Here is a 13,063-nt window from a genome sequence, read left to right as displayed (position 1 = left end):
GACCTGGGTGTTTATTTGCACAATCATTGTAGGTGAAAGGACAGGCTGAGACAACAATTAATAAAGCATAAAGCCTTATCAGTAAGGACATAGAATATAAGGGCAAGAAAGTTATGTTAAACCTTTATAAAACACTGGTTTGGCCTCAACTGGAGCATTGTGCCATGTCCTGGGTCACTACCTTTTAGGAAGGATGTGAAAGCATTGGAGAGAGTGCAGAAAAGATTCACAAGAATGATTCCAGAGATGAAGTACTTCAGTTAAACAGATAGATTGGAGAAGTTTGGACAGTTTTCCTGAGAGAAAAGAGGGCTGAGAGAAGATTTGAGAGAGGAGATTTGTTAGACATATTCAAAATGATGAGGGTCTGGACAGAGTAGATAGGGAGAAACTGTTTCCGGTGGTGGAAGGATCGAGAATGAGGGCACAGATTTAAGGTTATTGGCCAAAGAAGCAATGGAGACATGAAGAGAAACTTTTTCACACATCAAGCGGTTAGGGTCTGGAATGATCCTCACTACTGCCTGAGAGTGTGTTGGAGGCAGATTTAATCTCAGCATTGAAAAGGAAATTGGATCATTAACTGAAAAGGAGAAATGGCCAGGACCACAGGGAAAAGGCAGGGGAGTGACACTAGGTGAATTGCCCCTGCAGAGACCCAGCATAGACACGATGGGCTGAATAGCCTCCTTTTATGTTGTGACCATTCAATGATTCCTCACTCATACATTTCTCTTCCTTGTTCTTATAAAAGTCAACCACAGCCTCCCAGCCACTAGTGTTTGTGTTCTCTTAATTTATTTTCTTAACCTGATCTTTTCACATTCATAATCTTTAAACTGTCTCTGGTAATGTCACAAGCCAAACAGCCCTTAGCACACTAAGGAGGCAGGGTGTACATTGCCTCCATTGTTCTGCTTCACATACCAAGCTATCCCTGTTTAGGATTATTCAAACATAACCCTCATTTAAAGATAACTTTCCTGCTATCTACTTAGATACTATTTCGTCAATGGCCAAGTCATTGAGACCAAAACATTGTATGCTTTCAAGAAGGAGTTAGATATAGCTCTTGGGGATCAAAGGGTATGGGGAGAAAGTGGGAGCAGGCTATTGAGTTGGATGATCAGCCATGATGATAATGAATGGCAGAGCAGGCTCAAATGGCCTACTCCTGCTTCTAGTTTCTATGTTTCTATGTTCCTCCTTTAAATTTGGATGTACCTTTTTAAGTTTCTTAATGCGAGCCCGCCCAGGCATGCTAATTTGTAAGCTTTTTTGTTTTAAATCACTCACTTAGGTTCAGGTTCACTTTGACCGGTGAATTACAAGAGATAAATTAATGTCTCACTCAAAAAGTAGTTATACTTAATGGGTTTATGGTTTATTTAAAATTATTACAGAAAACAATTATAGATTTAACAGGTAGAGAAAGAAGAGGAGACACAGAAAATAATTACAGAGAATGATGACTAACTTAACAGGTTAAGAAAGGAAAGAGAATTTCTTAAAAATCAGCATCATTCCTGTATGTACGGCAAATAAATACTTCAACAACATCTGGCATCAAAATGCTCAAATATGTTTTCATTACATTTATTCATACAATCATCCAAATTAGCCGGCTTCTATTGATCACAGATTTCCAATTGACACTTGGCTGGGTTTATCTCTTCAATGTTGGTCTCTTCTGAGTGCAGTAAATATTTCTAATATGTTCAACCTCCTGTACTCTCTTCAGAGGATGGATCTGGGTTACCGTATTCACAGGCTACGCTGCCTTATGATGCTTCTCCTAAACTCTCAATATCCAATTATATTCTGAACTCTGTTTACACCATTGGGTTTGAAACCACCCAGAAAATTGTCTATCAGTAATTTTCGACCACGTGAAGCCCCTTGCATTCAACCTTCCAGGTAAAGATCTTTGTAGAATGAATGCTAAAATAATGGGCACCATCTTATCTATGTTGGTCACCAAAGTCCATCCAAATACACCTGCACAATCTGTGTTTCCGGTACCTTTTGTTTTATTCCACTGTTTTACCACAGCTCAAAAAGTTTGATTTTAAAAGACAGAAAAACAAGCATCAGTTGATTTCCATCTTATCGCAGGACCTGACAGTTAATACGGTCAAGCCAAAAGTGATATCAGTTTGCTTCATTTCCTTACAATGTTTCTAGATCGAGTAGTATATTACCAAGATAGGTGTTTCTGGAGAGAGTGGCATAAAACATGGGTACATTTCTCTGCAGGGAATGTTATGTTACAAGGGTAGGTGACTCTGAAGGGAGTGATATAATACAAGGATAGGTGACTCTGAAGGGAGTGGTATATTACAAGGGTAGGTGACTCTGAAGGGAGTGGTATATTACAAGGACACATGACTCTAGAGGGAATGGTTTACTACAAGGATATATGACTCTGAAGGGAGTGGTATATTACAAAGGTATGTGACTCTGGAGGGAGTGGTATATTACAAGGTTGTGAGCCTCTGGAGGGAGTGGTACATTACAAAGGTACGTGACTCTGGAGGGAGTGGTATCTTACAAAGGTACGTGACTCTGGAGGGAGTGGTATATTACAAGGTTGTGAGCCTCTGGAGGGAGTGGTATCTTATAAAGGTACGTGACTCTGGAGAGACAGGTATATTACAAGGTTGTGAGCCTCTGGAGGGAGTGGTACGTTACAAAGGTACGTGACTCTGGAGGGAGTGGTATCTTACAAAGGTACGTGACTCTGGAGGGAGTGGTATATTAAAAGGGAATATTTGGAGTGGTATAGTACAAAGGTATGTGACTGGAGGGAATGGTATATTACAAGGGTACATGACTCTGAAGGGTATGGTCTATTACAAGGTTGCAGGTCTATGAATTCTGTGCTATACTCCACGAACTCTCAAAGTCAGGTTTGTTGATCACTTGTCTGTGAAGGTGCAAAACGCAAGCCACTGATGTGCAACATTACAATAGAGGCCATGTGGAAGAGCATGACAGAATCCTCATCCCCACTACTCAGATAACATCGTACTGCCAGGCGGAGTCCCACATGCATGGCACAAGTCCTCATAAGCACAATGACAATGCAATTTTATGAGCAAGATTTATGTTAATGTTTAATTCCTGTGATTAATATTGATTTATTATTTGCATTATTAACTGAAGATAATTGTGGTGATTTTATAACAATGTTTGAAATAAATATGTTCTCTTGTAATATTAATGTACATAAATTTATTGCATTTAGTAGTAAAAGAGCCAAATATTTATTTCTTCTAACAGTGTATATGCTGTAGCCATTCTTCCCAATCATTCTGATGATTTTTTTCCCAGAGACAAGTGAAAGCAGGATGCAGTAAGATCAATAGGTAATCTACAGGGTCTTTGGCCACACCTAAGTGATCTACAGACAAAAAAGTTTGAGAACGACTGCTATAATACAAGCGAATGTGTCTCTGGAGGGAATGCTATTGTACTTGGCTAATGCTTCCAGTCCGGTACTAAAGGAGGGCTGCACTGTTGGAGGAGTGAAATGTTAGTGATGTTGCCCTATCTGCCCCCTTGAGTGGACATAATTTCAACTAAGAGCAGGACTGCTGTTTCCAATTCCTAACCAATATTTGGCCCTCAATCAACAACACAAAAACAGATTATATGTTCATTACCATATTGATGCTTGTAGGAGCTTCCTGTGTGCAAATTGGCTGCAGTGGCTACTCTTCAAAAGTTCTTCATTGGCTGAAGGCACTTTGGAACTTCCAGTGAAAGGCGCTATAAAAGTGCAGTCTTTTACTTACTTTCCTCTACCGCGATTGTTATATTACAAGGGTAGATGTCTCTTGAGGAAGTGGTATCTTACAAATGTAAATGCCCCTGAAAGGAATGGTATATTACAAGGCTATGTCTCTGGTGGCAGTGGTATATTAAAAAGGTACATGCCTCTGGAGGAAGTGGTATAATACAAGGGTAAGTGTTTCTGGAGGGAAGGTATGCATTGCAGCAAGAGAGAGCCTGAGGGAGTAGACATGGGACAGTTTGTGGCAGTGCCTGATTTCTGGAATTGTGTCTCACTGAACGTCTCTGTGTATCTTTGCAATGGCAAGTCCGGTTTTCCTTAACCTTTTCACTCCATTTGAATACATGATTTTGGCGACCATTATTGCCAACTGCGTCGTACTGGCCCTGGAGCAGCACTTACCGAATGGAGACAAGACTCCGATGGCCAAAAATCTGGTGAGTCTGGAGCTGCATGGTGTTGAGTGAGGAGCTGGGGTGTGGGTGGGAATCTTGGGGGTGAGGAGCTGGTGGTGTAGAGCTTAGGGGTGTTTGAGGAGCTGGGCATGTGGGATCGAGTTTGGGTGAGGAGTTAAGGGTATTGAGGCAAGAGCAGGAGAGTAAGCATGGGAAATGAGTGTCTGCTTGGGTATGGAGCTGGGGGGAGGTATTGAGGAACTAGGGGATGGGTGAGGGGAAGGAGGGGTGATGCGTGAGGATCTGGAGTGTAGGTGCGGAACCAGGAGCTGGTGGACCATCAGGATTTGGTGGGATGGAGAATCTGAGAGGAACATGAGGTACTGGGGGGGTGAGGGTGAGGATCTGGGGGAGTGAGGGAGGAGGTGTGTGGTTGAATTGGAAGCTGTGGCCAGTGAGGTTTTGGGCAAGTGGGTGGGTCATTGGAGATGGGGAAGGTGTTAGATGGGTGGTGGCAGAGTATTGGTGGGTGAGTAAGGATCTGGAATATAAGAAAGGAGTTCCCCTATCTTATTGGATCATTCGCCTCCATCCTGCAAAAAGCATATAGAGATTCTTCAGAAACAGTGTTCCTTGTGATATAGAATGAGGCCCTGTCAATCCTGGATGGGGTTGGAGCTGCGGTGGGAGGTTGGAATGGGAGGGCAGGTAATTTCTGGCTGACTGGGGCAATATTTGTTATTGTTTGATGTGATTTCTTGCAATACCAACGTTCGGTCAAAGTCTTTCTCTGATATCATAAATTGTAAAAAAATAATGTTAATCTTTCAATGAGAGCTCCATCCCATTGCCTCCCTTTTCATTCGACCCACCTTTTTCCTCCTCCAGGAACAAACCGAGCCTTATTTTATTGGAATCTTCTGCTTTGAGGCTGGAATTAAAATTGTGGCTCTGGGATTTGTGTTCCATAAAGGATCATATCTTCGGAATGGCTGGAACGTAATGGATTTCATTGTGGTTCTGAGTGGGTAAGTGACTCCAGACACCTTTACTACATAAAATGTACAGCACAACAGAAGCTGATGTTTATATTCCACATGAGCTTCCTTGCCGCATCCCCTCCTCATCTCACCCTATCAACATGTTCCTCTCTCCTTCATGTGCTAATCCAACTTCCCCTTAAAAGCATTTACCAATATTCACTTCAACCACACCCTGTGGTAGCACGTTCTCACCATTATCTGGGTAAAGAAGTTTTTCCTGAAGTCTTTGTTGAATTTGTTAGTGACTGTCTTATATTTATGACCCCAGTGGAGGTATCTATTCTGCACCTCTCTGAATGAAACCTCCTCATAATTTTAAGGACTACTTTTAGGCCACCCTTTTTGTAGAAAAGGTGCAGAGTGTCAGTAGATTATGAGATTGTTGAATTAGGAGCAACAGTCAAAGGCCTTTGATTGTCCAGATGGGTGACAATAAGGTTAGGAAGTTGCCTGAAGACCCTTAGGCTCCAGTAGCCTTTACAGGCCCCCGAGTCTTTGAGGGTCCCAACACAGAAACCATATGGGACACCCTGTAGACAGCTGGAGTGGAAGTTAAAGGGTGTCCTGGGACAGAATGCTGAGATTGGGGAATTGATGATACCCAATCCCCATGGAAATGAGAACATAAGAAATAGGAACAGGAGTAGACCATTAGGTCCCTTGAGCCTATTCCACCATTCAATAATATCATGGCTGATCTTGTGCTTTTACTTCCACATTCCCACCTAACCCTGGAAACCTTTGATTCCCTTGCCTAACAGGAATCTATCTACCTCTGCCTTAAAAATATTCAATGACCCCACTTCCATCACCTTTGGAGGCAGAGAGTCCCAAAGTCACACAACCTTCAGTGAGAAAAATATTCCTCCTCATCTCTGTCCTAAAAGGGCGACCTCTAATTTTAAACCAGTACCCCCTAGTTCTGGACTCATCCACGAGAGGAAACGTCCACCTTATCAAGGCCGTTTAGGATCTTGTATACTTCAATCAAATCGCTCTTCTAAACTCCAGTGGAAACAAGCAGACTCACTTACCTCTTTGTGGGTTGGAGGGCAGCCCATCAGTTGTCATGGTGAAAAGATGAAAGAAGTTACCAGAAAACTTATAACTTAAAGTTCGAGATCTAATATGTTGCTTCAATTGCCTGTGAAAGTGCAAGTGAGACTTCATATAGGTGTCAGCCGTGTGTCAGTGGGGGTAGCACTCTCACCTCTCGCTCAGAGTGTTGTGGATCCAAGTATCACTTATAGTCCAGGCCAACACTCCAAGAGCATTACTGAGGGAATGCTGCACTGTGGGAGGTGCCACTTTTTGAAAGAGAAGTTTAAAGCAAGGTCACTCCTGCCCCTTCGGGTGGATGTTCACGATTCCACAGCACGATTCAAAGAGGAGTGGGAGATGTTTTTGTGATGTCCTAGCCAGTATTTATCCCTCTACCAAAAGCAACCTATCTGACTCTAATCACATTGCTGATTGTGGGAGCTTGCTGTTTCCCACATTACAACAGTAATTACAGTAATTTCCCACATTACAACAGTAACTGCACTTGTGCAGCATTTTTGGATATCCTGAGGTTGTAAAAGGCATGGTATAGACACGAGTTCACTCTCCCTTTCATAGTAGACTATCCCAAAATGAATCAAAGGGCCATTAGGAGAATATTTGACACAGCCACATAAGGGGATATTAGGTCAGGCGATCAAAAGCTTGGTTAAAGAGGTAGGTCTTAATCAGCATCTTATAATGGGCGAGAGAGATGGAGAGGGTGAGAGGCTTAAGGAGGGAATTCAAGAGCTTTGCGTCTGGGCAGTTGGAGGAGCCATTATTGGAATGATTAAAATCAGGGATGCACACAGTACCAGTGTTTCTTGTCAGTTTGCCGAGATCTATGAGGGAACCCAAGGTGAGGATAAGTAGAATCATAGAAACATTGAGCCCAGAAGGAGGCCATTTGGCCTGTCACACGCATGCTGGCTCTTTGAAAATGTGCTTGTGCTTAGTCACATACCCTGACTTTTTGTCTTTAACCTTGTCAGTTCCTCATCTACATGTGTGTGCAAGCCCCTTTCAAAATTAGTTATGAAATCAGCTTTCACACCTTTTCCAGGGATCTAGATCCCCACTGCTCTCTCTCCTATAGATCTTTTGCCATTGATTTTCAATCTGTGATCTCTGGTTGTTGGTCCATTCGCCAGAAGGAATAGTTTTTCTCTCTCTACTCTGACAAAATCTCTCATCATCTTGAAACCCTCTGTTAGATCACCTCTTAACCTTTTCTGTTCTAAGGAGAACAGTCCAAACCTTTCCAAACTCTCCTCATAACAGAGACCCCCTCATCTTGGACATCATCCTGGTAAATTCCCCTTACACCCTGTTTAAGACCGTTCCTGAAGCATACTGCCTAGAATTATCCACAAAACTCCAGCTAACCAGTGATTTATAAAGTTCAAGCATGATTTCTTTGCTTGTGTATTCTATTCCAGTGTTTATAGAACCAAGTGACCCATGTTTTTTTAATCACCGTTACAATATACCCTGCCATCTTTACGGATTTTTGTATCCGGATACCAAATTCTCTCTGCTCATTCACACTTTTCAAAATCCTATCATTTATGATATACTGGCTTTCCAAATTTGTGCTGCCCAAGTGCACCACCTCATACTGGCCTACATCAAACTCTATTTGTCACATTTCTGTCCCTTCCACCTTTTTGTCTCTGTTATTCAGAAGCCATTATCTGATATCACCATTATTTACTACTTTGCAGGTTTTATACCACCTACAAATGTTATAGTGCCATTCCCCACATCCAATTCTAGATCAATTATAATAATTGAAATAAGTAATGGGCCTAAAACTGTTCTTTGAGGAGCACCACTGCAAACTACATCCCAGTCTGCAATACATCCACCCACCATCGCCCTTTTCTTCCTGTAACTCATATCGATACTGTCACTTTCCCCTTAACTCCATGAGCTCCTGCCACCTTAATAAGCCTCTTGTCTGGAGCTTTTCTGAAAGTCCATATATACAATATCTACAACACAATTGTGGCAGATACTCAATGAGTTGAATGGCCCCCTTCTGTGCCATAATGGCTGAACTCTACGCCACTGGGCACGGTTTTGGCAGGGGGCACACAAATATGACAAAAGCAAAACATTGTGGATGCTGGAAACCTGAAACAAAAACAAAAATTGCTGGAAAAACTCAGCAGATCTGACAGCTGTGGAGAGAAGGACAGAGTTAACGTTTCGAGTCCGGTATGACTTTTCATCAGAACTAAAAAGAAGTAGAAATGTGATGAAATATATACTGTTTAAGGTGGGGGCATTGGGACAGGTGAAGCTGGATAGATGGCCAGTGATAGATGGAGGCAAAGGAGAGATTGCCAAAGATTTCATAAACAAAAGGTGGAAGGAGTGTTGATGGTGGTGATGCTGGCTAAAGGAGGTGCTAATGGTGACATTAAGAGTAGAAAGCAGAATGAGCAAGTGACAGATAGCATTGGGGGGATGGGTTGGGGGAGGGGATGGTGTGGGAGAAAAGATCAAATTGGGTAAAAGGTGGGGATAAAACAATGAATGGAAATACATTTTAAAAATAATAGAAATAGATGGGAAACATATATATATAAAAATTTAAAAATAAATATTTGAAAAAAGGGGATCAAAAAGGGGGTGGGGATGAAGGAGAGAGGTCATGATCTGAAATTGTTGAACTTAATATTCGGTCTGGAAGGCTGTAAAGTGCCTAGTCAGAAGATGAGGTGCTGTTCCTCCAGTTTGCATTGAGCTTCACTGGAACAATGCAGCAGGCCAAGGACGGACATGTGGGCATGAGAGCAGGGTGGTGTGTTGAAATGGCAAGAAGGAGGTGAGGGAAGGGACCTGAGTAGGAGTGGAACAAAGAATATTCCATTTTTCCCCACAAAGTGGCAGGTATGGCTAGTGTTTCCAAATGTCCTCAGCTGGATTTTCTTTGAGAATCTTTTGTGGGAGTAGAAAAAATGAGCTGGGACTGTTGAGTGAAGAGATGATGGAAGCAAATACTTGGTACAATCCCATCAGTGAGCAGCAGTGGCCCAGACTGACAGCAGCTATTTCTGTAGCTGTCACCAGCTTATGACCAGGCCCTCCACAGGCCCTGATGTGGCGGGTGGTACTCAGAGCTGTGGCAGATGCCCAGGCTCCTCCCCCCCTCCCTCCCCACCACCCCGGACAGGGCACATCACATCTCATTTCATCTCTCTGCAGGAAGCTGTCAGTACTAGTTTCTATGATTACTAAATGCCTTTAACATGGGAAAATGGCCCAGGTTACTCTGCAGGAACATTATCAGATAAAACTGACACTGAGTCACATACAGAGATATTAAGAGAGGTGACCAAAGGTTTGGTCAAAGGAGGAAGTAGGCGATGAAGAAATTCCAAAGCTTAGGGTCTTGGCAGCTGAAAGTATGGCCAGCAGTAGTAGAATAAAAAGAGTGGAGAATGCAGGTACTGGATTGCTGATAATAGACAGATGACAGCTTGGTGCTGCCGATGTACAGTACACTAACACCCACCCACACGCATATACTCTCTCACACAGACATGCTCTCTCTCTCTCACAGACACAGTCTCTCTCTCACATTCACTCTCTCTCACACACACACACACACAGACACACACTCTGTCTCTCGCACCCATACACACACATACTCTCTCACATAGACACGCTCTCTCTCTCTCTCCCTCACACACACACACAGACACGCTTTCTCGCTCACAGATACAGTCTCTCAGAGCCTCTTTCTCACACAGACACTCTCTCATACACAGAAACGCACTCTCTCTCACATATACTCTCTCACAGAGACTCTCTCTCACAGAGACAGTCTCTCTCACACAGACACGCACACATTCTCTCTGAGACACAGTTTTTCTCTCTCACATTCACACTCTCTCTCACACACATACATTCACTCTGCCTCTCACACACATGCACACACACATACCACGCATGTTCATTCTTACACATGCTCTCTAAGCAGAAAGATAAACTTTTGTTCAATTCTTATAATCTTTATCCCAAACCATCCCCTTGCGTTGTTTGAGAGTGTTGCTTTCCCAAATAACTGTTGTTTGAATGGCAATGATCTCCCTGTGAAATGTGCTTATTTTACAAGTTCAGTTAACTGAAGCAATGAACAGAAGTTGTGTGGCCTCAATAACCCAGGTTGCTGCAGCTTAGGAGAAAGAATGACTTGTATTTTGACAGCCCCTGTCACGACCTTAATCTAAAGTGCTTCACAGCCAGTGAAGTATTTTTGAAGTGTAGTCGCTGTTGTGATATAGGGAATGTGGCAGCCAAATTAGGCACAGCAAGATCCCACTAACAGCAGTGAAGTAATGACCAGGTAATCAGTTTTGGCTTGTGGGATAAATTTTGCTCCGGATACCGGGGAATTGTGCTGATCATCTCCCAGTAGTGCCTTGAGATCTTTCACATCCACCTGATTGGGCATAGGAGGCCTCTGTTGAAATGTCAGCAGGAAGACAGCACCTTGAACAGCGCAGCACTCCCTCAGTACTGCACGAGAAGCATCAGCCTGGATAGAGATGGGACTTGAACCCATGGCCCCCTGACTCAAAGGTCAGGGTAACAGCTAAATGAAAGGAATCCTTCATAGCCAGATTGTGTGCAGTGAGCTTCCAGGTCAAGGCTCTGAGCTTTGGTCGAGTCTAACAGCAGATTTGAATCTTCTTTAGCCTCTCCCTAAACTTGCAATGCCTCAGGGGGAACTGTCCCCTTCCATAATGCTAACAGTGAGACTCCAGTGAGTGAGGCACCTCCAATGTTTGCCTCTCCCACTGTTTCCTGAGCTCTGAAAGGAGGTGTGATTTCCTTAGTGAGCCACAGGCTCCTTGGCTTCCCACTGCTCCCTCAGCATGTGCCTGCACACACTCACAAACCTGGAATTAATATTACAGTGGCAGAGTAATCATCTTATTGAAGAATTTCAAAGCCCCAGTGTCATCAGACTGAAAGGCTGCACAACAGACTCATTTCCCCATCATGTACAATTATCCTAAATTAGCTTTGAATATAGAGCAGGACCTACAGAACCACCAGATATCAGCCAGCTCATTAGGGCAGATACAACTGCTTACAGAGTACAGGGAATAAATCTCAGTTCCAATTAACATCACATTATAAGGGGCAGCATCTCTCTACATTAGCTCTAGCTATGAGATCATGGGCTGATCTGTGCCAGTGGCTTAGGAGGTGGAGAAAAGCCACCCACTGAGATATACCCACTCTAATATTCAGCTCCTTATGATTGATGGGAAAAAAACCAAACAAAAAACCAGAATGTAACTGTGCCTCAAAAAATCTGTCCACAAACTGCACACTCTGTGGGCAAAAAGTTCCTTCTGTTCATTAAGGCAAGGAATAGAGACTGTCCAGGACAGGTACAGCACGGGGTTAAATACAGAGTAAAGCTCCCTCTATACTGTCCCCATCAAACACTCCCAGGACAGGTACAGCATGGGGTTAGATACAGAGTAAAGGTCCCTCTACACAGTCTTCATCAAACACTCCCAGGACAGGTACAGCACAGGGTTAGATACAGAGTAAAGCTCCCTCCACACTGTCCCCATCACTCTCAGGACAGGTACAGCATGCAGTTAGATACAGAGTATAGGTCCCTCTACACTGTCCCAGCAAACACTCCCAGGACAGATACAACACGGGGTTAGATACAGAGTAAAGTTCCATGTACACTGTCCACATGAAACACACCCAGGACAGGTACACACTTAGTGTACACAGTGGATCAAGAGTTTATGCTGTCTTTCTCTCTGTTATGTTGAGTTGTCTTTGTCCCACTCCCTGTCTCTCTCTTCCCCTTCTCTCTCTCCTTTCCTGCTGCACTTACTATCTCTTTCTGTCTCTCTTCTCCCTCACTGTCTCTCTCACGCGCTCTCTCTCTCTCTGTCTACGTGTTCCCTCTCTCTCTCTCTCTCAATATCTCTCTCCCTGCCGTTTGCTTTGTCTCTGGTCTTCACTCTGTCTCTCCCCACCTTTGTCCCTGATGGTCTCTGTCCTTCTCTGTCTCCCTTTTTTCCCAGTCTCTGTCTGTCTATTTCCTTCTCTTTGCCTCTCCCTTTCTCTTTCTGTCTGAATGTCTCTGTATAACATCTCTTTGTTGCACTCTTCTTTGCACTACAGGTTGGACTGTCACAGTTGGCAGACAGAAGAGGTTTCCACTGGATCAGTCTGGGCTGGAATGAGGTCCAATTGAGAGGCCTGTCTGTCAGATTCCTCTCCTTGGTTGGTGCTTTCTCACAGAGTGTTGAGAGCCTCATGTTAAGGGTCTCATGTCAAGTTGTTAATAGCTTGCAGAGGAATTAGTGGAGCAGATAATAGAATGGGGAGAAGAGTCAAAGGGTTGCTGAATGCCATGTAAGAGCCTGAAACATGTATGCTCGCACCAGCAGCAGCAGATGCCCAGCTTCCTTAACTTTCACATTCACGGTCTAAAGGGAGAGAGAACTGGTAGTTCCACAGCACAGAAGCATTTTCCACTGTTTTCCGGATGCCAGAAAGGACTTCACATCCAGGGAATCATTTTTGAACAATGGCCATTGTCTTAGCAGGCCGGAAATTCAGCAGGCTCTGAATGCACAGGACAATCCCAACATGTGCTATGTTATATCCACACCAAGCATAGAACATCAGAAGTTCAGACACAGCTTCTCAGTTAAGATATTTCTTTTGCTGGCAGCAAGTCATAATAGGTCAAAATTAACCAATTCTGGGTTTGGAATTTTATTTTGCAT

At 43.4% G+C, this 13,063-nt stretch overlaps 1 protein-coding gene across 1 annotated transcript in view; it reads left to right on the top strand.

The window, feature by feature from the left end:
- Positions 1-13,063, top strand: part of LOC121288931 (probable voltage-dependent R-type calcium channel subunit alpha-1E) — a 1,066,831-nt gene that overhangs the window by 233,104 nt on the left and 820,664 nt on the right. Inside the window, exons 2-3 of the mRNA XM_041207798.1 lie at positions 4,128-4,233; positions 5,080-5,219. Of these exons, the coding sequence (XP_041063732.1) occupies positions 4,128-4,233; positions 5,080-5,219 (246 nt within the window). The remainder of the gene's footprint in view (positions 1-4,127; positions 4,234-5,079; positions 5,220-13,063) is intronic.

Source organism: Carcharodon carcharias, chromosome 16, assembly GCF_017639515.1.
Source record: "Carcharodon carcharias isolate sCarCar2 chromosome 16, sCarCar2.pri, whole genome shotgun sequence".
In the NCBI taxonomy this organism is placed as follows: Eukaryota; Metazoa; Chordata; class Chondrichthyes; order Lamniformes; family Lamnidae; genus Carcharodon; species Carcharodon carcharias.
This window is presented reverse-complemented; position numbering and strand designations above follow the sequence as displayed.